This window comes from Alosa alosa, chromosome 11, assembly GCF_017589495.1.
Source record: "Alosa alosa isolate M-15738 ecotype Scorff River chromosome 11, AALO_Geno_1.1, whole genome shotgun sequence".
Taxonomy (NCBI): domain Eukaryota; kingdom Metazoa; phylum Chordata; class Actinopteri; order Clupeiformes; family Clupeidae; genus Alosa; species Alosa alosa.
In genome coordinates this window covers 12,665,123-12,691,001 of record NC_063199.1, presented here as the reverse complement: position 1 = coordinate 12,691,001, position 25,879 = coordinate 12,665,123, and the positions used below count along the sequence as shown (strand labels likewise).

General features: G+C 43.4%; 1 protein-coding gene across 6 annotated transcripts in view; it reads left to right on the top strand.

The window, feature by feature from the left end:
• Positions 1-25,879, top strand: part of LOC125303369 (anoctamin-1-like) — a 37,017-nt gene that overhangs the window by 8,220 nt on the left and 2,918 nt on the right. For 2 of the 6 annotated variants that reach the window (XM_048257110.1, XM_048257113.1), the window contains 22 exons: positions 2,841-2,939; positions 3,042-3,193; positions 3,463-3,517; positions 3,618-3,669; positions 4,108-4,163; positions 4,782-4,823; positions 9,153-9,217; positions 9,309-9,443; positions 10,573-10,733; positions 13,566-13,648; positions 13,892-13,903; positions 14,758-14,829; positions 15,117-15,194; positions 16,028-16,102; positions 16,279-16,480; positions 16,588-16,699; positions 16,800-16,857; positions 16,991-17,091; positions 17,635-17,777; positions 24,252-24,404; positions 24,758-24,810; positions 25,643-25,827. In XM_048257110.1, the coding sequence (XP_048113067.1) occupies positions 2,841-2,939; positions 3,042-3,193; positions 3,463-3,517; positions 3,618-3,669; positions 4,108-4,163; positions 4,782-4,823; positions 9,153-9,217; positions 9,309-9,443; positions 10,573-10,733; positions 13,566-13,648; positions 13,892-13,903; positions 14,758-14,829; positions 15,117-15,194; positions 16,028-16,102; positions 16,279-16,480; positions 16,588-16,699; positions 16,800-16,857; positions 16,991-17,091; positions 17,635-17,777; positions 24,252-24,404; positions 24,758-24,810; positions 25,643-25,827 (2,144 nt within the window). The remainder of the gene's footprint in view (positions 1-2,840; positions 2,940-3,041; positions 3,194-3,462; positions 3,518-3,617; positions 3,670-4,107; positions 4,164-4,781; positions 4,824-9,152; positions 9,218-9,308; positions 9,444-10,572; positions 10,734-13,565; positions 13,649-13,891; positions 13,904-14,757; positions 14,830-15,116; positions 15,195-16,027; positions 16,103-16,278; positions 16,481-16,587; positions 16,700-16,799; positions 16,858-16,990; positions 17,092-17,634; positions 17,778-24,251; positions 24,405-24,757; positions 24,811-25,642; positions 25,828-25,879) is intronic. The other 4 variants (XM_048257111.1, XM_048257112.1, XM_048257114.1 and 1 more) reach the window with 4 other exon arrangements.

The window sequence follows — 25,879 nt, the reverse complement described above, 5'->3', positions numbered from 1 at the left end:
TGTGCACCAGCAGGGCTCTGTCATGGCTTTTGTCTGACCTGGCCAGTTGGGGGATCAGAGTGGTCATTTGTGTTTTAGCTGACCTTGGCTAGTTTAGCAGCTGAGTGCCTCTGCTGTAAAAAAAAAAAAGGCCCACAAAAGGTTTTGCTCAGCACTGCCAATGGAGGTGACCAAAAGGCTGAAACTGACCTGTTGTTAGTGCATATAAGGGGCAGGTGTGTTCTCTTTTGTTTGCCGTGAGGCGGTGGGCTTTGTCCTCTGTGAATGTAAACTGTGGAGCGGAGTATTTGGAGATCGCAGAAATTATTTTCTTTAGTTGTTTAATGTGATTCATAAGGTTAGCTTACATCTAGCAAAACCTGTTGCCTCCTCCTGTTCAGCCACATTGGTGATCTAATGGTGATTTTTTTCGGGTTGGTGTTTTCCAAACCGCCAGTGTGATGACTATGCATCTGACGCCATGAATCTGCTATGCATGAGCAGCAGCAGCCTTTTCAGCTTGACAGTGTCGGTTCTGATCAGGACGGAGGTGTGGGAGCCCATCCAGTGGTGTTGTGGCGTGCTCCGCAAAATTATACAAGCCTATCAGCTGTCCCAACTGCTGAACATGGCAAGATGACAGCTGTCATGAGGGATCTCTTACCCTCCGAGATCACACCGCTGGGGATGGGCCTGCCAGTCAGGGGGCGAGGGCAGCATGGTCAGAGCTCTGAGAGAAGGCCAGCTGGGATTTCATTTAAGTCATGAGCTGCTACTCTGATGATCACACCACAACATCGTCACACCACAGTTTCTAAGCAGTACAAACAGGCAACATGCACTATTAGATGCAGTAGACATGCAGCATCTTCCAAGCCCCACATACTTAAATTAAAAAAAAAATCCAGTTGTAGCGTCTGTCAAAACTATATTTTTTACACTTTGTGCAGTATCCCTTATCCAATCTCTATGTGAAGATGCAATGCATGACAAAGTTTGTCATGCATTGGATCTTTACATAGAGATTGTTCCTATCAATAGGCATAGATTATTCCTATCAGTGTATAGATGTGGTGTTATCAACATTATTTAATAACCCACATATATTTGCTCACATGGTTTGTACGTTTGATCAAATATTAGGTGTTTCCAAATACCACTGGATCTCATACCAGTGACTCTGTCTTTTCTTTCGTCTTAACTGACGGGCTGTGAAAGTCTCAGAGAAAGGGCTTCTCTTTCTCTCCCAAATATTCAAATCTGACCCACTGCCTGACATTTGCTGGGGAGGTTGACCTCTTAATTAGCCGGCATTTTCCCAGTAGTTCCACAGTGGCCATTGGACCCCATGCTGTCTCGCTTCTCACACGTTGTCTGAGTGTTTGTGTTCTCTGCCGGGAGAGAAACACAACCTAATCTGCTATGATGACTTTTCAGCGGAAGCCAAGGAGCCATGTTTAGGTATTTTATCAGCCTCCCTCTTCCTCTGGGCCCGTGATGAAAGGCGCACTGATTAAAACCGGCACCCTGTGTATTATAGATCATTAGGATCTGTTGACACAGACTAATCTGTGTAAAGAAGGTTCAGCTTCAGAAAGTAAAAGTCCCACCACGTATCTGTGCCAATTTTTCACTTAAACCAGCTGATCCTAATTAACTATTCAGCCAGGTAGAGCAGCTAATTGGTGAGATCACCTATGTTAAGTGAACAGGAAGAGCCAATACAGTACATGGTTGGACATTTACCTTCTGAAGCTGGACTTTTCCACCTCTGAGTGGGACTAATTCACATCTGGAGCCAATTTCCAGATGTTGTCTGTGAGATACATTACGTGGTAGCATGTGGGTCATTGAAACTGTCTGTAAATTGAATGCTTCCTGCTTATATGTAGTGTGGTCATAGGACCTGTGGGCCCACAGATATTTACAAAGCAGCTGTAAACACATGGTTTACACTCGCAAAACTCTAATTAAAAGTTTTATAAAGAAGCTGGCCTGCCAAGATAATACAGTTGTTGCTTGTTAGTGTTTTATAATGGTCTACATGTGTTCTACTTGGATTCATGTATTTCTATGGTCTACATGCTTTCTTCCACTTCCTTCCCCTCTCTCTCTCTCTCTCTCTCTCTCTCTCTCTCTCTTTTCTAAGAAATGTGGCCCGATTTAGTTTTTATTGAGCTTACTCAAGAGGAGGGATCTGTTATTGTTGTCCCACACTGTTTACTGAACTGTCACCCACCCCAAATGCATGCCTCTTATTCATGACTGGAGATAAGGCTCATGTATTTGTTATTTTAGGCTACTTAAACATTCCCTTCATAATTCTGCTAGAGCTTCATCTTTGTTTGAGGTGGTGTTGGTCAAGCTGTGGAGGGACGACCATGAGGCATAAATCAGTGACCTTGTTTGACATTTGCAGAGTCATTTACGCTTGATTTAAAGAAACACAGGCCAGAGAAACACACTTGAGCCCCTCCGACAAAACTGGCCCTACTGCAGCATTCACCACATGGGATCCAAGTGTGTGTAATGTTTAGTCCTGCACTGGCATCTGTGTAGTTAACCCATTCATGCCCGCACAGCAGTCATACAGTTCCCTCTTGCTTAGTGTGAGTTCAGGATGGAGCACACCGTGAGTATGTGTTTCAAAGAGAGCTTTGGAGAAAATGAGAGAGGAATGTTGATACAATTCTTTACAAAATCAAAACATGTTGAAGTTCAACTGGCAAGGTTTATACCTAGTAGCGTTCACAGCTTATTTAAAGTAAACTGCTGAGTGATCAACTATGAAAGTTATGACATCACTGTAAATTATGCGATGATTGGCATTATCCTTTGTGTCTGCTGCTTATATTCCACAGACAAAAACTCACGGCGTGGGCTTTGTGAAGATCCATGCTCCCTGGAACGTGCTTTGCCGAGAGGCAGAATTCATGAAGCTGAAGATGCCCACTAAAAAGGTAAAAGTGTCTCCACCTATGAATCGGTCAGTTGACGCCTCCCTCTCCTGTAAAGTCCAGATGGAGACTAATAAGCCCGGGCCGGGGGGCTCCTCTGTGCAGGTTTATGAGGTGAAGCAGAGCAGTAGTGTCGTGGAGAAGATCAACACGTTTATCCACAAAGTCACAGACCCACTCCACCCCAACGTGGAGGAGAACAGGGCCCAGAAAGTCAAGCACCTTTCGTATCCCTTCTCCAGAGAAAAGCAGCACCTGTGAGTCCCCCCACACTCAAGGTCATCAACACATCACAGAACAGCACAGACATTTGGGATGGTTGTATGAACGGTTATAGCAGGATATATTGCTAAAAGTGTTGAGGGTTTGGAATAATGTAGCAACTCAGACGAATCAGCACTACTAGTTTGCTGGATCAGTCATGACCTTCTAGAGACACACTTTGAAGTTGTATGGAACCACATGAATATGCCCTATGGTGTATTGTATAACTGTGTCATTAAAAAATCCTTCTGTCTACCAATAGGTTTGACCTGTCAGACAAGGATTCCTTTTTTGATAGTAAAACTAGAAGTTCAATAGTAAGTATGATTAATCGTTTTTCTATCTTGGAGGTTTTCATATGACAGTCTGCTAGTATGTATTAAGTAAGCAATTGGATTTGTTTTTCTACTTCTTCAGGTATTTGAAGTCTTGAAACGCACCAAATGCACTAAAGCCAAATATAGCATGGGTGAGCTCATCTTTTCTTTTACACCAAAAGAAACAGAATGGACAAAGTCAGATTTTTGCCTTGAGTATGTCTATGCAGAGATGCCAGTGTGTTTGTGTGTGTGTATATGTGTGTCTGTGTGTGTGTGTGTGTGTGTGTGTGTGTGTGTGTGTGTGTGTGTGTGTGTGTGTGTGTGTGTGAGTGGATGAAAGCACTGAGGAATGAGCATATTAAACACAGGAATATTAACATAAACTCAGGCTTTCTGCCCGAAGTGCTGCTCTGAAAAATGCACCTCTGGGTTGTCCCCAGCACCCACAACATTCTCTGTGCCACTCAATATGCCCTAAAAAGGGCAAGGCAGAATAAGCAGTATGTGCCAACAGCATTAAATAATCAAAGGCATTTACCTATTTAAAAGGGGGTTAACTCATGTCCTTGTGTTCTCTCTGCCCGCAGGGATAACCAGTCTGCTGGCGAGTGGGGTTTACATGGCTGCCTATCCCTTACATGATGTGAGTATCTGTGACAGTCAGTCGCCTGACCCACACTGGAACTGTGCTACCATGTGCCCCCAGACGCAGTTAATATGTCATCTCCAGCCCTACTGCGCTGCTGTTTTTAGTGTCCACACAGGGATTTTACTGTATTTTCTGTCTGACTGCACCTGCCCTCACAAGAGATTGAGGGCACACAATCTTAAAATAAATGTGTTAGAAACAACACAAATTGTGTTGTCCCTATCTGGACATAGACATGTGTTAAAAACAACACAAGTTGTTTTATTTTCAACACATACTATGTACACTCTAATAAACAAATAACAAAAGCAATATGTTAGAAACAACACAAATTGTGTTGTCCCTATCTGGACATAGAGATGTGTTAAAAACAACACAAGTTGTTTTATTTTCAACAAATTATTTTTCTCAGAGTGCAGTGTGTATTCTATTGTGTCCAAGTGTGTACCTGTGTCTAGTCCATTAGAGAGTGATTAGAGACTGCATGCTTATAAGAACCCGTTTTTAATGACAATAATGACAGAAATTAGCACTTTGCACTAGTATCGCTTATTGAAATTCACACTCAAAAAGGTATGTACATTAATAAGGGATCTGTGCTGTTCATTGCAGGGAGATATAGATGGAGAGAATGTGGAGCCCAATGATAGGAAGGTAAGTGTGGAGCACACATTATTCTCATCAGTCTGAGAGCAATGGGAGAGCATCTTTATGGATGACAGGACTTTGTTAATGGCCACAGTCAGCAATTCTCCATCAAACCAGAGCCCTGGACATGATCAAAGGGGTGTTGCTGTGGGGGCGGTGAGCTACATAGTAGGCTAAGACATGCAAAGTGCCTGTAGAACTACTTGTTTGGAACATGCTGATGTTTGGCATTACCGGTACGTACATTTGTGAAGTCTTCAACTCCTGTTGTCACCTTTGAAAGTACTTGACAGGTTTGCTTTAAACAGGGGTGCTTATTTTCCATGTGGCATTTTGGTTTTGATGGTTTATGTTCTCATGTGCCAGCAATTCACTGCACACTGGGGTTTCTGTCCCAATTTGTCCTCAATTTCAGTGAATCCATATCCTACTTCAAATATTCAGGGTTGTAGCCTACTTGCGTATATCACTAAACTGATGTCTAACATGACCTGTCACATTAACATTGTCTATGTCTAATGGCAACGACTTGACATATGAATAAAGTCTATCAAAATAAGGTCCGATATTAGGTCTGATAAGGTAGCACTTAAAAGAGGGCGATTTTTTTTCTTTACCCACAATATCCGACCCGCTTTTGGGTCCTGACCCATCAGTTAAGAAACATTGCCTTAGAGGTCTCTCCACAGGTGTTCTGGACTGTGGAACTTATCAGTAATCCGTGTCATTACTCATGTAGCCTTTAATCTTAATGAGGTTATTTCAGTGTCTAGTTCTTCTTGTGACACTTCAGTTGAGTCACAGGGACAGGTAAGAGCTACGTGTTCTCCTAACTCTGTCCCTCTTAAAGGTCAGAGCAGAAGGAAAAAGAGATACTGGCACGTCGTGTCCATCAAGTGGTCATCAGTGTTGGTCAGTGCCAGTGTTATTTTGATACAGTATCCTGTGGGAGCACCTTGACTGGGACAGTGACACCTCGGGCTGGGTTCCCCTCTGGCTGCGTTGGCCAGCAGATATGAGCTGAAGGTTTGCTCCCTGACGCAAACATGTCTGGGTGGCGCAGCACCAGAGCATGTGCCAGACGTGTCAGTCCTCTATTAATTATATCCTCTCCTTCACGATCTCCTCGGGCATGGTGGGAGACAGACACAGCTGAATACACTGCCAGGGAAATGGCACGAAAAGAGTCCCCATACTGGAGCAGGAGGTGGGCATGAGTGAAAAGCCCAGGGCATCAGCGCATGAATACTGGAGTGGGCACAAGCCACAAGGTTAATGTGAGAAATAATATTCTTCACCTTTCAACAAGGATGCTCAGCATCTTATGCTCTCACACAGCTATGTGTTACTCTCCACATTTGTTACTCTGCACATCTCTCGTCTTGCGGTTGTGTGTGTGAGGGTTGGAGAAGGCATACTGTCAGGTTAGCCAAGTGTGGGTGGCCTTGTCAGTGGTGCTGTGGTGCGCTGTGGGGGGCGAGTCATGCAGGGCATGCATCTGTGTTCGCCGTGACCTGAGCCGTCACCCTGGTGTTGGTGCACACAGATCTGTTTACTACCGTCTGACTGCGGGCCAAGCTTCCCTGGGGCACCCCTATCTCTGTCCGCAGGCCAAGGCTACTGTCCACACATAACATGTCCTCTGCATTGTCCAATTATGTACCACCCTCAACCCCTGACCCAGGGTTTCCAGATGTCCATATTAGTGACAGTTGGTTAATTCATACACTTTAAAAAGACAGAATCCATTATATAGATATAATAACAGAAGAGATATGTCTTAATAAGTAGATAGTTATTGTATGGCAGTATTGTCTCATAGTTTCTTATTGTGTAATAATTATGACCGCCACGCAGCGAAGCGGCGGTCATATAGGTATTTTTTTTTTTTTTTTTTTTTGACCGCCACGCAGCGAAGCGGCGGTCATATAGGTTTTTTTTTCTTTTTTTTTTTTTTTCGCATGTCCAAATTTCCGTCAAGGATTCCCAGGACACTGAAAGACCGGGGTAGACAAAACTTGGTGGGCATGTAACCCCATATGGATAGCATGGAACCATCATTTTTCGTTTTGATCTGTAGCCCCACCCGCTGGACTGCACCCCCCGAAAGGAGGGTAGGGCAGACACAGTTTTCTGTGAATATCTCGAGAACCGTAAGGTTTAGGAGGACCATTTTTTTTTGTATGTTGATCTCAAGGGGCCATGTCAACCGATTCCATAACCACTCATTTCATGTATAGCGCCACCTAGTTAAACACAAAAAAGTAAAAATGAGGTGTTGTAATCGCAGGTATCTGTGACCTAACATAGTCAAAACTGCACGGAATTGGAAGTGTAGGATCATTATGACACCCTCTGAATGCACGCCAAGTTTCGTGGAATTCCGTTCATGGGGGGCCACACAATAAATTAATTTATGTTACTATACACCAACTGGCCTGTAGGTGGCCGGAGACAGTTTTCTGTGAATATCTCGAGAACCGTAGGGCCTAGGAGGTCCACCTTTTTTTTGTATGTTGGTCTTAAGGGGGCATGTCAACCCATCCCATTACCACTTATTTCATGTATAGCGCCACCTAGTTAAAAATTAAAAAGCAAATAATTAGGTGTTTTCATCACAATATCTCTGGCTGACATGGTCAAAACTGCACAAAATTGAAAGTGTAGGATCATTATGACACCCTCCAAATGCATGCCAAGTTTTGTGAACTTTCGTTCATGGGGGGCCTTACAATAAAATAATTTATGTGTACATTTAGTGACCGTACACCAACAAGGATTCCCGGGACACTGAAAGACCAGGGTACACGAAACTTGGTGGGCATGTAACCCCACATGGAACCATCGTTTTTTGTTTTGATATGTAGCCCCCCCGCTGTACTGGACCCCCGAAAGGAGGGTAGGGCAGACAGTTTTCTGTGAATATCTTGAGAACCGTAGGGCCTAGGATGACCAATTTTTTTCTGTATGTTTGCCTCCAGGGGTCATGTTAACCCATTCCATGTGCACACATGTGCATAAACAGATACACACGCACACACATACATTCACAGTAATCATACGTATGACACATACTCACACAGTAGACATATGTACGCATGCATGCACATACACATGCACAAACACACATACGCAGGCAAACACACAAGCACGCACACACACACACACACACACACACACACACACACACACACACACACACACACACACACATAAACATGTACACGCACACATGCACACAATTCAAGAATTTCTCAGAATTATGAACAGGCAAGATGGGGGTGGGGTTGTATAAAATGAATTTTACATGTGAAATCTATGAACTAATCATGTTTTGGTACTTGTTGTCTAGCAGATACCAGTGAGAATTGAGTGTGGATAATGCAATTTAGTGAGACAGTTAGAATCATATAGGCCTTTCAGCGTGATTTATTTTTGTGGAAAAAATGTGCTGGACTGGGCGGCGGTCATATTTTGTACTGCTCTGCGGTACATCTAGTTTGAAATTGTCTTGGCTTCCAGTAGACTAATAGAGGAATGCTTCAACACCATGTCTAAAATTGGTGTCTGTTTGCGTGCAACATGAACATTGGCTTAGATACTGTACTTGTGCATACTTGACAGTGTGATTGTAGCCACATCCTGTTCATCCTGATCCGTACTTGTTCTGTTTGTAAGGAACAGTGTTTTGTATATAGCTCTTCAAAGCAGCTACAGTACATTTAATGTTGCAGTTGCTATGAACAGAGATGTGCTAATTTGAAATCAAAATTGTGTTAGCATCATACCGCCAATGTTTCTCACCATTCTTATTTATAGATTGAACATGGCAACAATCTAAAACTTAAATATACTACTGCACGTGTGTATGTGTTCCTCGATTCTCCAAGACACTGCCAAATAGTCTTTGCCTTCGAATGGTAAGGTGCAAATAATACTAAATACTAGCCTGTTAGCCATTGATCAAGTGTAATATCACCATACAGGAGCACGTCTGAGTGAATAAATCCATGGGGCGACAGCGTGGGAGGACATCGCCATAGACACGTGCTTACAGCTAGGTCCAGAACGCAAAACACAGCTGTCTCTCTCCACTGCCCCAACGCTACACTACCCCGCCCCCCTCCCCTCCCCTCCCCTCCATACTGTACACGGTGTTCTCCGCGAGCCACAGATGACACAGGCCCACAACCCCCCCACCACAACCCCTTTTCTCACCACAAAGGTCAAACTAGCAGTGATCAGCTTTCTCCAGTGGCTACAATGAAATGGCATTTACCCTCAGAGACACCCCGTCATGAACGTCTATTTTTGTTTATGCTTGTTTTCTCTCAGCTTCTGTACGAAGAGTGGGCGAGCTACAGTGTCTTCTACAAATACCAGCCCATAGGCCTGGTCAGGTGAGGCCCAGCAGGCCAAAGACAACTTTAATACCAAGGCAAGACCCTGACCGAAAAGTTCTGACCAACCTTTATTTTGTGCACTCCGCAGGAAGTACTTTGGTGAGAAGATTGGCCTGTATTTCGCATGGCTGGGAGTCTACACCCAGATGCTCATCCCGGCCTCACTCGTCGGGGTCATCGTGTTTCTGTACGGATGTGTGACGGTGGACGACGACATTCCCAGGTCAGGCTGATTTGGGAAAGACCAAACTGTAAAGGGCGGCATGCCTCAAACGGCTCTGGCCCCATGATTATTCTTAGTTGTAACACAACTTAAAATATTATGACATCTGCATGACATTCTTTTGATACACTATCTCCCATCCTGAAAATAGAATGTTTAACAATGGATGGACCTTAGAAACCAGCTCAATGTTGCCCACGCTGTAATCCTAAAAAAAGGTTATCCCTTTAGACATGCGTTTCCACAAAAGCCCATTTTTATGGCATGCCATTCCATAACATTGTGATTATCACACCTCTACCTCTCGCGCCATCTGGCTCAAGAGTGATCTCCAAGTCATCCGCACTTCCTTAGTGCATCAATAAGTCAGCCTATTAAAGTATTAATGGGGCTGAGGGCAGTGGAGCCTGCTCGGAGCTCGAGCTGGACTGGTCTTCAGCCGTGTGAGAAGGAAGCTGGCTGACACAGAAGAGTGATGAGAGACAAGGTGATGTGTGAAACAGAACATCTGGCCCACAGTAGATGGTTTCTCTCTGGCTCTCGTTGATGGCAGGATATTATGACATGGATAGTGTGGGGCCATTTGGAACACTGTCACGCTGTAAGCACCTCACCAGTAAGTCAAACGCTCTGACTGCTGTGAGTTAGCACTTGTGGTGCAGCAGACAGAATATGTGAACTAGTCAGTGGATCAATCCGTTTCTTAATTAAAACTTATAGTATAAACAGTGTTATAAACAGTGATAAGAGTCAGTCTTGGCCATGGCATTCGTAAGCCTTCACCTTTAATCTCTTCAGTCACTTCTCTGTGCTTTACAACAGCACGTTACGTTATTTCTGTAACGCTTTCCTACAGTGAAGGTGGGAACCTCACTACCGCCACCAATGTGTAGCACCCCCTTGGGTGACCATTGCGTTTACCATTATATGTTATATTTGTCGATTGAACATATGATGAACTGTCCTACAGGCAAAATTTCATGAAGTTATTGTAGTCTGTTATAACAGTTATCACCTTCTGAGCCACATGTGTCTCCATTGCAGCCTCTAGGGTCAGGGGGTTGGTGGGTAGTTACCGTATGAGTGATGGTGGGGTTACAGTAAGTGTTGACTATGTTTGTATTCGCAGCATGGAGATCTGTGATGACAGGGAGAACATCATCATGTGCCCCATGTGTGACCGCGTGTGCAGCTACTGGAACCTGAGCACGGCCTGCAGCACCGCACGGGCCAGCCATCTGTTCGACAACCCCGCCACCGTCTTCTTCTCTATCTTCATGGCCCTGTGGGGTGAGCTGTCTTCACGCACGCACACACACACACACACACACACACACACACACACACACACACACACACACACACACACACACACACACACACACACACACATACATACACACACACACACACACACACACACTGTACATACACACACACACACACACACACACACACACACACACACACACACACACACACACACAGACACACACACACACACACACACACACACACGTATGCACACTTAAACAGTCGCACTCTCACTCACCCTAGACACGACCTCACATTCAAACAACCTGATATGACAACAGATATGTTAGACTCCTGGTCTCTACAGCATTTTATTATTTGTACTTTAGTTCCAATCTTACCAGACTTGGTGAATTTCTGCATGCAATATCTGTGTGGTTTCAATTCTGCTAACATACCACACTCTGCTCTAATGCGACATATTGACAGTGAGGTCTGCTAGTTTGTGTTTTCCTACCTTCTGTTCGCCTTTTTTGCCACATGTAACAGGAACGTGCTTGTGGTTTACCGTGGTCCTTGTTCAAACCCTTCCTGCCTCGTGTCTGACACATCTTCTTGGCATCTCTCCTGCCGTGGCCCTGGGTAGTCTCTCCCATTGGAGATGAGGGACTTGCTCCTTCTCCTCGGAGGAAAAAAAAGCAGGTTCTTGGGCTGGCCATGTCTGTGCTCTGCTCAATGTCATACACCCGAGACTGAAGGCAGGAAGCAATTGACTTAAGCACTGGTCCAGGGCATAAGTTCAGCAATAAGATTTAGATGTGCTTTATCACGGCCAGAATGTATGTGTGTGTGTGTGTGTGTGTGTGTGTGTGTGTGTGTGTGTTTTCTGACACAGGCAGTGACAGAAACAAATATCACACAGCTCCCAACTCCCAAGTTATCTAACTTACAATGACTGTGGTTCCTTCCAACCAGACACTGTTTATGGACACGTCAGAGATTAGAAACTGCTTTACATTCACTTTTGTAGAGTTTGGCACAGAGACGTCTAAAAGACTAACTACTGCATGTGTCTCCTGTTACTTGGTTATACATTGCAGGTTCTCATTACCATCTATGTCACTTTTGTATGAAACGTGAAGCTAATTTAGTCTTGTTCCTTTCTCAGTTGACCATTGATCAAGATTATAATTAACGTGAATAATTGAGTCTCCTTTTAATTCTAATTTTAGCACCTTTTCCCCGTACATAATCTTCCTGTGGAATTGAAACTGTCTCCATGATCATTCATTTCCCTCTTCTTGCATGAAATAGATAACCATATTAATCAAACACAACCAAACAATTTCAGATTATTTCTCTATACCTGTAGAAATCTCTAACGTTAGAGTTCAGGGCTTTCAGAGTTATGGTTATGGTTTTGGGATTTGGCAGACGCTTTTGTTCAAAGCGACATACAAATAAAAACAATAGTTCAATTGAACAGTGAACAATTTAAAATGTTGGTCAGACTACATTAAGGAGAATAGCAATAATAAACAACTATGCCAATTCAATTAATAGCCTAATGAAAATAAACAATACTATAATATAAAAACCTTAACCCATAAGAAGCGCTTAATTAACTAAGTGCATGTTGAACAGATATGTCTTTAGACCCAAAACTATCACAGGAACGGAGAGCACTGGGCAACTCATTCCACCAACAAGGAACCACTGAGGAAAAAAAGTCTTGAATTTGACCTAGAATTTATGGCTGGTCGACACAACAGAGGCTCATCAGAGTTGGGGTGGAGAGTAACTAGGAGAGGAGGATGTGTCGTCTTTGGCTGATTGAAGACCAGGTGTGCTGCAGCATTCTGAGTCAGTTGTAATGATCTTACTACACAAGCAGGTAGGCCAGCTAACAGTGAATTACAATAGTCCAGCTTGGAGATGACCATGGCCTGGACAACAAGTGGTGTGGAATTTTGTGTCAGATAAGGTCTGATCTTCCTAATATCATAGATAAACCAACATGATTTTGCAATTGAAGCTACATGCTCAGAGAAGTTAAGTTGGTAATTTACGACACCCAGGTTACGTGCCGATCTAGTTGGGGTCAGTGAAGATGAGTCAAGCTGGAAGTTAATCTGTTGGGGAATAGCTGTTTTAGCTGGAAATACCAAAAGCTCAGTTTTTGAGAGATTAAGCTGAAGGTGCCGATCTTTCATCCAGACTGAAATATCCTTAAGGCATGCAGAAATCCGATGGGAAACGCTAGAATCCTCAGGTGGAAAAGATAGGTAAAGTTAAATGTTTACTACAAATGCATGACAGCAACATAAGGTCCTCATGATATCTGAATGATGTAAACATTTATAGATATCACTTACCTTTATGTTCTTATTGGCTCATATTACACCTACTTCTATGTTCTTATTGGCTCATATCACACTTACCTATGTTCGTATTGGCTCATATCACACACTTACTGTACCTCTATGGTCTTATTGGCTCATATCACACTTACCTCTATGTTCTTATTGGCTCATATCACACTTACCTCCATGTTCTTATTGGCTCATATCACACTTACCTCTATGTTCTTATTGGGTCATGTGTTATTAATCAATAGCGTTTTGTATCAACTCCTTGCTTGATGTGCTCGTGATATGATGTGATATGGGCAATATGTTATCCTGTCTCATTTGGCAGCTGTCATAGCATGCTGTGATAACTTTAGATCATGTGGAATTACACCAATAGGAGTTTTGTCAGCATGACATAATGACCTTAATGAGGGCTTAAGTTTGTTGTTGGACTTGCATATGTGTTGTGTTCTCACATGTGTCTGAAAGTAACGTGTGTCTCATGCCCTCTGTGCAGCCGCCATGTTCATGGAGCACTGGAAGAGAAGGCAGATGCGCCTCAACTACGAGTGGGATCTGACAGGGTACGAGGATGAAGAGGTCAGTCAGTCCAGTCCTGTGTGTGTTGTGTTTGGTCACTGCAGTCCATGTGTTCTGTCTTGAACTTTGTCTTTTAGGAGATATTTAAGGCTTTTAGGAGATGTCACATTAATTGTGTAATGTTATTTTAGACCCTGACAGAGTAAGAGTTACAGGCTTCCAGTAGAAATTGTGGTCATTTGGGAGTTGCTCGTTTAGATGTCTCTTTGAACTCATATTTTCCCATCTTCTTTGGCTTTGTAGGAAGCGCTAAAGGTTTGGAACATTTTGTTTAATGAAGTACTCTCTTCTACTTTCCTCATGTTCTTTTGAAATCGTACGCTGCTTCCCTGTCCTTTCTTTCAATAGCACAGAACATCATGAGACGCTCTTAAGATGCCCACCCGTAATGGCTCATCTCACCCCTCCTCTAATGCACCTCTCTGGCCACAGCTCTCAGCTGAGACACACTCATAATGCCTTGTTCACTGTCTATATTTATTTGCTCTTTCATATCTGCCAACCTCCTGTCTCTCTACTGGGCTATTTAACACATCAAATGCTAAAGCACATACAGTATCTGTTTGATAAATAGCACATGAACCTAACCTCACAGACACCTTGCTAGTTAACAGTGAAGTGAATGCACTTGTTTGCACAGGATTCAAAAGGTGCAGTGTACTGATATTTCCGATGATTGTCACTGTGAAGCACAGTGTTTTTTCTTCATGTCATGGAAATGGTACAGCCTTTTAAGAAATGGCAATTATGTTTATTGGGCACAGTACTTGTAAAGACATGATTGTCCAAATGTTGGTTTTATTTTTCAAATGAATTGTACTTGTTTTATTTCAACATTTCACACTTCCTTCATATTTAATGTAGGCTCATTTAAATGCAAAGCCATTCATCATTGCATAGTATATGTAATATAGTCAGATAAATAATTACCACTTCACCTTGGTGTATTAACTATAACTAGCTGTGACTTCAAAAGTTGCTATCCAGTAAACAGAAACATCAATGGGAAAGACTGTTTGTGTGCCAAAAACAACAGTGGGATGTGAGGGAGGCCTTTTAACGAGTGTCTTTGTCCAGCTTTATCACCACTGACTCTCCCATCTCCCCAGGACCACCCACGAGCTGAGTACGAGTCCCGAGTCATGCAGAAGTCAAAGAAGAGAGAGCTCAAGTCACAAAAGGTGCGTGCCCTCAACTGGCACAGCCAAGCTAGCCAGACATCACAATCATTGACCTACTTTTAAAACCCTTATTTGTATATCTTTTTAAAGTATTTCTGGTAGCTTATGTCAGACCCTGAGCTCATTGTATCAAAGTCTGTACACTGTATGTGTATTTGTGTATTTGTGTGTGTGTGTGTGTTCCCTCGTTTAAAAAGTGTTGTACTATTGTACTGTTGTATTGTTTGCACTGTTGCCTTAATTCTGGGGGGCTGGTTATGTTTGTGTGTGTCCAACCTGGATGTCAGAAGCCATCAGAGATAAGAGCGGAACCCAGAAACAAATGGAAGCAAACTGTTCAAACTGCAATGGCTGGCCTTAAACTGGTATTGTCCCCCTTGCCCCCTCGCCCATCTCTCCCCCCACAGCACTCAATCAGCCATTCCAGTCACCTTAATGGACCACAGAGCTCTAAGGCACTCGTGTTGCTGCAGCCAAGCAATGCTTTTTTTTTTTTTTTTAACAAAATACTGTCCATTCAAATGAAATGGCACTTTGGTCTCAAAAGGATGTGAGCTACGGTCATTAGAATGTGAATACTCTCATCCTAAAAGCTCTTAGAGTCCTTTGAACAGTCAAATGCCATTACTGGTCTCAGTGTACGCAAATGGATTATTTCCAAGTGGGTAGAACCTCAGTTGACCTGAGGTCTCTCCATGTTGTGTGCTCAATTGAAAACTTTCTTGTATTTTTTTTACACACACTCCTCTTTCCACACCCATCACTTTCTAGTGTTCTCTTCAGAAGGACAATGCACTATTCACCTCCTCCTGTTTAGCAGTGCTTTGGATGTCCGGAGAATCCCTTTTGTTTTGGCATAGGTGCTTGAGAGTGTCATGGTGCATGTTTTTTGACTGTGGAATTGTGAGGCTCGTCCACTAGCATGAAGGCCGATCTCAGCTGGCAGTTTGAAGATGCTGACCCGTCTTTTACATTTGGTCAGGAAGTCATCATGAATGCATCGCATTGTATCCTACAATTTGGCTAAATGTCCAACACCATCCCTGAATTGAGCTGTACTGTATTCAGTGTGTTGAAACGTCCTTGTAATGGTTGTGTCAGCATCAAAGCATTTGCTCTCTCACATCACCCTTGAGTGTTTGCCGATCACTGTTCAAATGTTTTCGGCATCAGAGTAACAGTCTGTCTCCTCTTGTAGACTGAGAAAGAGAAGCTGACGTGTAGAGACAGATTTCCAGCTTACATGACCAATATAGTCATGATGCTTTTAATGGTAAGTGAAACTGTTCTCAGTCATTGAGTCATGCTCTCAATTTGTATTCTAGTTCTGAATAATGTTTTCCCAAGTTTACTGTAGTGATATTTATGGTTTTGGTTATGGTTATGATTTATGGACTTTTCAACCCTTATTTCTTGCCCCCTGTGGTTACGCCATGTTCTCTCTTTCAGATTGGGGTGACATTTGCTATTGTGTTTGGAGTCATCCTGTACAGGATATCCACCAAAGCCGCACTGCACATGAGCTCGAACCCCACCACGCGCTCCAACGTCCGGTTGACGGTGAAGGCCACCGCCGCCATCATTAACCTGGTGGTCATCCTCATCCTGGATGAGGTGTATGGGGCCGTGGCTCGATGGCTCACTGTGCTCGGTCAGTCCACAACGGTCCTCAGCCTTAGTCATTTTCTCCATACATCTGTGGAACAAGGTGACATAAAGCAACTGTGACATTAGCGTGAAGGTTTGATTTCTCCTCAGAGGTGCCTAAAACCGACAAGAGCTTTGAGGAGAGACTGATCTTCAAGACCTTCATCCTCAAGTTTGTGAATGCATTCACGCCCATCATATACATCGCCTTCTTCAGAGGCAGGTGGGTACGCCGTGTTCCAGCTCCTGTTCTCACCTTGTGTGCTCGTCACGGAGTCCTGCTGGTCATTTTCCCAAACAAATTACTCTCTCTGTCTTCTTAGGTTGGTTGGACGCCCAGGAAGTTATGTGTACGTTTTTGAGTCGTACCGAATGGAAGAGGTAAAACTGCACACTTTTAACTTCTGGTTTGGGTCTGGGGAAAGCTGCTGTGATGAGCTAAATAGAGTGGTTCATTGATCCATTGATAGAGGAAATTGTGGAAACTGCTTTTAAAAAACTCTGATTTTCACAGTGTGACCATGGAGGATGTTTGATGGAGCTGTGCATTCAACTCAGTATTACCATGCTTGGCAAACAGCTTATTCAGAACAACCTGTTTGAAATTGGTGTCCCGTAAGTACAAACACACACACACACACACACACACACACACACACACACACACACACACACACACACACACACACACACACACACACACACATCCATATGGGGTGCTGTGTGTAACAGACAATTTTACATACAGAAATTTGTTGGATGGCACAAACCATTCATTTACTTGGAAACCATGTAACATCATAATGCATTTTGTCTGTTAAGTAATGTTAGCATTATGTGAATGTGTGTCAAAAATGAAGTGAGCACATTCATTGTTTTTCATTTTGCGAAAAAGCAGAATACACTCTCTTGTAAGCCCCCCTCCTCCTCCCAATCTCATAATTCCATATAAGACAGCATTAAGCATCAAAATGCATAGGAGAGTTTTAGCATCTCAACTTCTTGCCATGGTCAGAAAGCCCATCAGTGGGTACCCATCCATCAAGGACATGAACACGTCCTCAGTTAGACTGACAGAAATACACCCATCATCTGCCAGCATGGAGACGTTTGGAGCAGATGCTCTCTAAGTGATTGTCTTTTCTCGTCTCGCTGCAGCAAGCTGAAGAAGCTGATAAGGTACATCAAGTCCAAGCGGGGCTCCTTTCAGGAAGAGGAGCGTGAGAAGAAGCTGCAGCGCTACGAAACTGACCACTTCCTGGACCCATTCGCCGGCCTCACGCCAGAGTACATGGAGATGAGTGAGTCACAGGCTGACTGGGGCTAAGCTGTGCTTTTACCCCAGGGAGAGATTGCACTAATCATTTCTAAAACATATTTTATTTATATATTTACAAAGCTGGCTTACATGGCCTCCTATTTTCTGCATAATCAAAAAGAAAATACGAAAGAATGTGATTTTTTCATCATCCATTTTGGCGATTGTATAATAGATATTGGGGAATGGGGATATACCTAGTGTAGAGAAATAATGCTCCACACACATGGATTTATGATAGTATGAGACTACTGTGGTCTAATCATGTTTAACCCCTCTGTTCTAATTTGGGCAGTCAGGGTAGCAGAGGAACCTCATTGGCATTTGGTATAACAATGTATTTAAGCTCCTGTCTGTCTTCTTTGGCTGAAGGGTATAATGCTGTTGTAATACCGTGCGGGTATTTTATTTAGTGTGGGCATCATGTGTTGGGCATCATCTGAGTGTCAAACTGTTATTCTGTGAAAGTCAAATATGTCAGTGGTGGCCACTCCAATCTCTTCTGTCTGAAATAGCTCAGTGGCAGTGCAATGACATCCATGTCTTTTTGGCTTTAGCCTGTCAGATTATCTGTAGCTCGGCTCCACACTCCACGCTATCTCCCAGTATGTGGAAAACAGAGATGTCACTCTCACCGCTGAAGAGAGAGGATTCCTGCAGAACCTGCAGGGATTCTTTGGTGCTTATGAACAGGTGGAGAAACGCATTTATTTGTTTCCACAACCAAGAGCGTATTTATCTTGGACGTTACACTGACAGAAAAGTGTTGGAAACTCATGCAATGGAGGTCCCCTTTCAAGTTAATCGCTGGCTGTTTCTGTTGGCCACGTCGCCGTGAGCCCCATGCGGACTCAGCTTTAGAACGATCATAGTGCTCATGAGAGGATTACTCTACTGTGAGAAAGTTCTCCAAAGGACACATCTGTTTTCAAAGAGAATGACAATTAATTATGGAATTGATCTAGCTGTATTAGAAGGCTCACCAAATTGCCAGCTCAAGCTGAGAGAGGCACCCTTCATCAAATACCATTTAATTGACCTGCATATTTAAATATTAAAGGGCCCCAACCTTTCTTCTATATTGGGTGCACCCAACCTCAGATGGCAGTGTGGTAAATGTCAAAGAGAGACAGCTCTTTGCACATGAGAGAACTGCATTGATTTTTTACTTGCCTAATTGCCGTGGAACTCCTTCAACATCCTATAAAGATGATAATTTGATGCATTTAATCAGTGTCACATTAACTACAGTGTATGTCTCATGGTAGGGGTTGTTGTTTTACACCAGCCTTACTCAAGTCCACTGAAGGGAACCAACTAACTTTGTTTACAAGGTGTGAGCACAGCAGACAATGGGACGAGGAGGCTTGCATCCGCTTGGCTGAGCTCTAGTCCCTGGATCTCTCCCAGCGCCCAGATGTTCTCCAAGGTTCTAGACTTGTATCCATGCTGCTCCACATTAGCGTAGCCATTGTCCCCCAGCTTGGACACTCTGTCCTCTCTCAGTGCTCATCTGTGGTTAGCTGATGGTAAGCCACACACCGAGGTGCTTTGCCCTACTCAGAGGATTCCAGTTGATGATATAAACATGCAAATATATTTAAGTCCTAATTCTTTATGAAACAAAACAAAGTTGCTGTGGCTCTGTCCAAGAAATTCCTTGAGGTTGCCTCCTAGTTTGATGGGCCTCCATTTGACTTGAGCTCAGACAGCAGCCTCTGGAGGGAGGGAGAGCGCAGCAGAGCGCGGCCCAGCGCAGGCCTCAGATAACCCAACCTTATAAAAAGGACTTCAGACCAGCAGCATCGCATTTCCCTTAGTGTGGCTTTCCCAGAGCACACCTGTCCATCAGGCTGCAGACCCGCCACTCTGCGCTCACCGGCCTGACCTTTCCTATAATATCATAATGTGTCAATGTCATTTGCCAGTATTTAACACTGTTACTGTTAGGGGATGTATACAGCAACCATAGTTCGAATTACAGGGGGTACTGGGGGTACTATACCAGTATATCAGTTTTGGGGGGGTCAGATAATTTTTCTGATATTGTGAAAAAATATCATTACAGTTGGCTACAATACAAGTCAACTCCTATTTTCACTAGGAAAAGTTTAATGTAAAGCGATTTCAGACACCCCTATTATGGACCGTACCATTTTTAACCACCGTGGCACAGAAGCAACGGAGATAGTAGTGGGGTACGAATTGTATTTCCGTAGGATTTTTTTGCTAAAATTTATATTTTTGTTTTATTTGCTTTATTTGGGTTCCTACTGTTGTAAAATGATGGGGTGCAAATTTTCTGACCCCGTTTTGCCCCCCCCCTCTGAAATAATGGTCCTACAGGACCATTATTTCATGACAATTCGTACCCCACTATAGAGAACGACTTCAACTTCTCAAGCAAGTGTCAACGACGTTGAATGACAAAACGCTAGATTCCTCCAGTAGCCTAAATTCGGTTTGCTGCTGACGTGCATGGGTAAATGTAAGTTGCTAGCAGACGTCTAACTTGTTGAAAATGTGCTATTTTACAACCTTCATGTATTAACATGTTTTGTTCTTTCATAGCTCATGTCACGTCTTCATACATTTAATTACCGGCTACTTACCTGCTACTTACTTAGGCTACCCACTGAGAGGCCATTTACACGACACCGCCTGGTGGATTTTCTCTTACCGCTTTCACACCTTTAAAGGAGAATTCCGGTGTGATATTGACCTAAAGTGTGTTGAAACATGATACCGAGTGTGAACGTATGTCTCATAGCCCATCTCGGCTTGTCCCCTGCACTCCAAAATCTGGCGCTAGTTAGCCGATGCTACAAACAGCTTTTTCAATAGTGGTGCTTCGGCATCGGGCTAGCCATGCAAATAAATCACTGTTTTACACCCATTTACGAGGCTCAATGTATCTCCACACTTCATTGGTAGACTTCCAAGGGCCCTGACATTTAAAGCGAGACATTGAGAACTTTGAAAAGCACTGGTAGTTTACTTACAAGGCGATTTATACGAACAGTATCTTCGAAGTTTTAGCGTTTGCAGCCATCTTGAATTTAGTCGCGATAAAGTTAGAGCAGCGGTAAGAATGAACAGGTATGATAAGGGGATCAGATTCCAAAAATAATTCAGTGGAAATGCATGGATTCCAGTTTCTTCCAGTAGCAGCAACTGGAATCCATGCAACTACCAGTGCTTTTTCAAAGTTCTCAATGTCTCGTTTTAAATGTCAGGGCCCTCGGAAGTCTACCAATGAAGTGTGGAGATACATTGAGCCTCGTAAATGGGTGTAAAACAGTGATTTATTTGCATGGTTAGTCCGATGCCGGGCACCACTATTGAAAAAGCTGTTGGTAGCATCGGCTAACTAGCGCCAGATTTTGGAGTGCAGGGGACAAGCCGAGATGGGCTATGAGACATACGTTCACACTCGGTATCATGTTTCAATACACTTTAGGTCAATATCACACCGGAATTCACCTTTAAGCCAGAGAATGTCTAATAAGTGCTCTGGTTAAGCAGTCGCATGAAATAAGGATACTACAGACCATTCGGTTTTCAATTCAACTGTTAAACTAATAAAGTTCATTTTCAAGGTATGTGACTGCTATGTGAAATTTCAAATGCTTTGCCTACGCATTGCATTAGGTCTGAGCACCACTGGAGAAAACACTAACATGTAGTAAGCTAATGTTTAACTAAGTTAAGCTAATGTGTGCTTCTAACTTAGCCACTAAAAGCTGATAGGTTGAGAGGTGCGGCTATGTCGTCATAAAGTTGCCGGCTTCGCACCTACAGGCGTCTACGTGGCGAAAGTTAGCCGGCGGTTTCAAAAGTTCCCACTTCGGAAGCCGGTTTCAAAAGCTATCGGTTTCAGTCTCCTAAACTGCCGGCGTCGTGTACATGCAAGGCGTAACCGTTAACAAAACCTCACCGGTTTCATAAAAACCGGCGTCGTGTGCACGGCCCCTGAGGCTAGTAAAGTGGACCTTGGTTAGTTACCAAGGTTAGTTAGCAAGATAATTCTCTATTTAAATCATGTATTATTATTTTACATTGTGGTGAGGTAAAATCGATTGGCATTTCCAAGGAGATGAACTCCAGTCCATAGCCTAGGTGTCCATTGATTCTCATTTTATCTTGAATAAATTATTGTGCCCTTTTGAAATTAGTTTGGCACAGATCCTGTGTTGTTTTTATTATGCACAGAGGGTCTGATGTAGCTAAGCCTACATAACATTAGTGAAACCTGTGGAAACATAAAGAGCCAAGTAGCCTAGGCTAAATAGTACATGCTAGTATTTGAATTGGTTTTTAATTGGTTAGTAGGTCTATTGTTTTTACATTCTGGTTATCGGATTCTTGTAGGTTACCACTCTGTAGTTCTTATGTGGTAGTATGTTTTTTCAAAGTAGGCTATATGCTCCTTAATCACATTAAAGATTGCTTAGATTTCACATATCTCTAGGCAATTGTGTTGATTTGACACTGACTACCATAGACTATAATGGAAAATTGGTTTCTATTTATACAGTAGGCTAGGCTATATTAGAGGGTTGGATCATACCTCCAGGTCATAAAATCTAAAAATAAACCAAATAAATATGTCATGAAATAAGCAATAGGCTTCTTGTAAAGGTATTACTTTTACTAGTAATTAGAATGGTATTTCAGTGCACTTAACTTCTAACTTTCGATAGTTGATCAAAACAGTTCTCTTTTGGATATAATAACAATGAGATATTCTGTAGCCAACTGATTATCAGTTTGTCGCATGTTTACACCTTGTATGTGTGTTGCACAACACATGTTGCACTTGGCGATCACGATGGGGATTGATATGGTAGTGGACCATGATGGTCATAGAAGAAGTGAAGGAGCAGTACCCCCCAATTATGGTGGGGTAATTCACACTCTGACAGCAACACTGCTATTATTAAGATTGCAGTTGCTTGAAATACAATCCTGTACTTCACCTACCAAACATTTTCAGTTAGTTGGATCTACTTCCCCTGATTGTTAGATGTAGTGTACACAAAACACAGTAGTTTCTCGACACATCTAATACTCATACTAGCTAGCTGTCTTGGCTTGTTTTATGTTAGCAAATTAGCACAGTTTGTACCCTGCTGACATCACCATTACGTAAGATGGCCATCTTGTGCATTTCAATAGAGGAGCCCTGGGGCAGGGGCACAAAGGTTAAACTAAACCAATGTTGAGTACAAGGTGTTTGATGGAGACATTAACAGTTTTCGTGATCATCTGGTGATTTAAATGCCACATGGCTCACATTGCTCATCAGAGAGGTATTGTGAGCCTTTGCCATGGATATGCAATGAGACACACACCAGCAATGTTCTCCAAGCCACTCTCAAGCTCACAATTTCTCATATCGCTCCCAAAATACACACATGCCTTCTCTCTCTCACTCTCCCTCTCTCTCTCTCTCTCTCTCTCTCTCTCTCTCTCACACACACACACACACACACACACACACACACACACACACACACACACACACACACACACACACACAGTGCACATGCCACACAGTGCACACACACTTCTTGCTCCGGCTTTAATTCACACCCTTGCCAAAGGCATCAAAGTGTGCACTGCACTGGGTGAGGGGCATTCTGGGCCGGATCAGACTCTGGCACAGAGTCAGCGGAGATTTCCAGCACGGGCTCTGGGCTCGATCAGCTTTCCTCTGGGTTGCATACCTGCCACCCACACACGCACAAAAATGCACACACACATACACACTCACACACACACACACACACACACACACACACACACACACACACACACACACACACACACACACACACACACACACACACACGCGCACACACACACACACACACACACACACACACACACACACACGACACACACACACACAGCTGCTGTGCACAGGGCCCTCCCAGCCACTCCTTGCAGGACACATAAAAAGGAGTCTCCATCCACATGAGCTGGTCTACTCCTCTTAATTCTCCCTCCCAAATTCAACTCAGCTGCTTCAATAAATAAATCATCTCATCTGTGACGTCTTGTTTTATTTGATTTGCCCAAAAGGTCGCGGCAAGCGGGCGCTATTTTATGAGCGGTGTATATTTAACATTCACGAGACTGCCTTAGAAAATAGTTTTGCTGTTTCCCTATTTTACAAAAGATCCGCTAAAGCAGTGCACATGGTGCCCTAGACCCAGGGCCCTGCCCTGACTGCTGATGTGAAATAAGCCACAGTGCATGACTGCCCATAAGCTCCTGGATACTAGTTAACCTCACCCAAACTTCATATCACCTAAATCACCCCCCCCTCTCTCTTTCTCTCTCTCTCTTTCTCTCTCTCTCTCTCTCTCTTTCTCTCTCTCTTTCTCTCTCACTCTCTCTCTCTCTCTCTCTCTTTCTCTCTCTCACTCTCTCTCTCTCTCTGTGCATCCAGTCATCCAGTTTGGTTTTGTCACCTTGTTTGTGGCTTCCTTCCCTCTGGCACCACTCTTTGCCCTACTCAACAACATCATTGAGATCCGTCTGGACGCTAAGAAGTTTGTGGCTGAACTCAGGAGGCCCGTGGCAGCCAGAGCGAAGGACATCGGTGAGTTTGTCAGGTTCACTAGCCGTGGCATCCTCTTTTTGATCTCCCCAGAGAAAGGCTCTCACATCGTACCTAATTCCATTATGTCATTTGGATATAATAAAACGAAGTCCTGTTAAGTCACCTGCCATGTCACTGTTCATCAGACACTGTTTATGACCGCTTGTTTTGGAGTAGACTGCAGACTTGAGCCTCATCTAGTGGTTATATTTATAACGTGTCATTTCAGTCTTTTTATGCTGTGTATCAGCATTGCAAATATTTACATATTACCTAGAACGCAGAATAAAAACGATACTTTGGATACGTATTATTTTTCATACTGCTTGATGTATTCTTCTTCTCATTTTCAGGGATCTGGTACAATCTTCTCAGAGGTGTGGCCAAAGTTGCAGTAATTGTGAACGTAAGTACCAAGTATTGGTGAAACATATGCCTGATGAGACGTGAAGCTAAGTGTGACATGACAACCAGCTTTAGGGTTGTGTGTGTGATTATTGAAAAGAGAACTGTGCTTTGTAGTGTTGATGAATAAAAATGTGACCTTGTTGTGTTGTGGTGCCTGGCCGCCTGTATCGTTCCTTTATTTAGATTCCACTCTTTGTCCGACAATAACATGGTCTCCAATTTTATGGTCTCTGTTCCCCCGAGGATTTATGTCACCACTTTGTGTGAGAGCTTGTCCAAGTTCACAGTTGGATTCTCTGGAAAGCTATCCTCCCAGGCCCCTCCAAATCAAAGTAAACCTTACTTGGTCAGTCTCTGAGTGCAAATTCCTGCCCAGACCTGTACTTCCGAAAGCTTTGTCAGTGGGACATTTAGATCCTTATCTTTGCGGTTTATGGGGGTAGGACATATTTAATCAGAACAGACGGAATTTTATGTCATCCGTCCTCTCCCACATCTGGGGCTATAATTAGCACATGTGTTGCAGAACAAGATGTCACTGAGATATCTCCAGAGACAGTGGGGTATTAATAGCTTTTCACTCTTTCTCTCAATAAAAATAGCACTTTGTTTTCACAAATAAAGCCTGAAAGCTGTAGTCAACAGTGGGATTCCTCCAGACTGACTAATACATGGCTGTTGTGCCTTCTTGAGAATTTTCCTATTTTTGGAAACAGAAATTCCTCACCGGGTTTCCAGTAATTCAAATTCCTAAAGGATATGCATTTTTCTTGTCCCCCGGTTTTCTCCTACCCCTACTGCCATGGTGACCATCGGACTTCCTCGTCCAGGCGTTTGTCATCTCCTTCACGTCTGACTTCATCCCGCGGCTGGTCTACCAGTACATGTACAGCAGCAACGGCTCCATGCATGGCTTCGTCAACCACACGCTGTCCTACTTCAACGTCTCCCACTTCCAGAACGGCACGGGACCCATGAACCCTCTGTACCTTGGCTACCGCGTGGACATGTGCAGGTAGGGGGAAGTGGGATAGGAAATCTTGTGTGTTTGAGAATTCTAAGTCAGC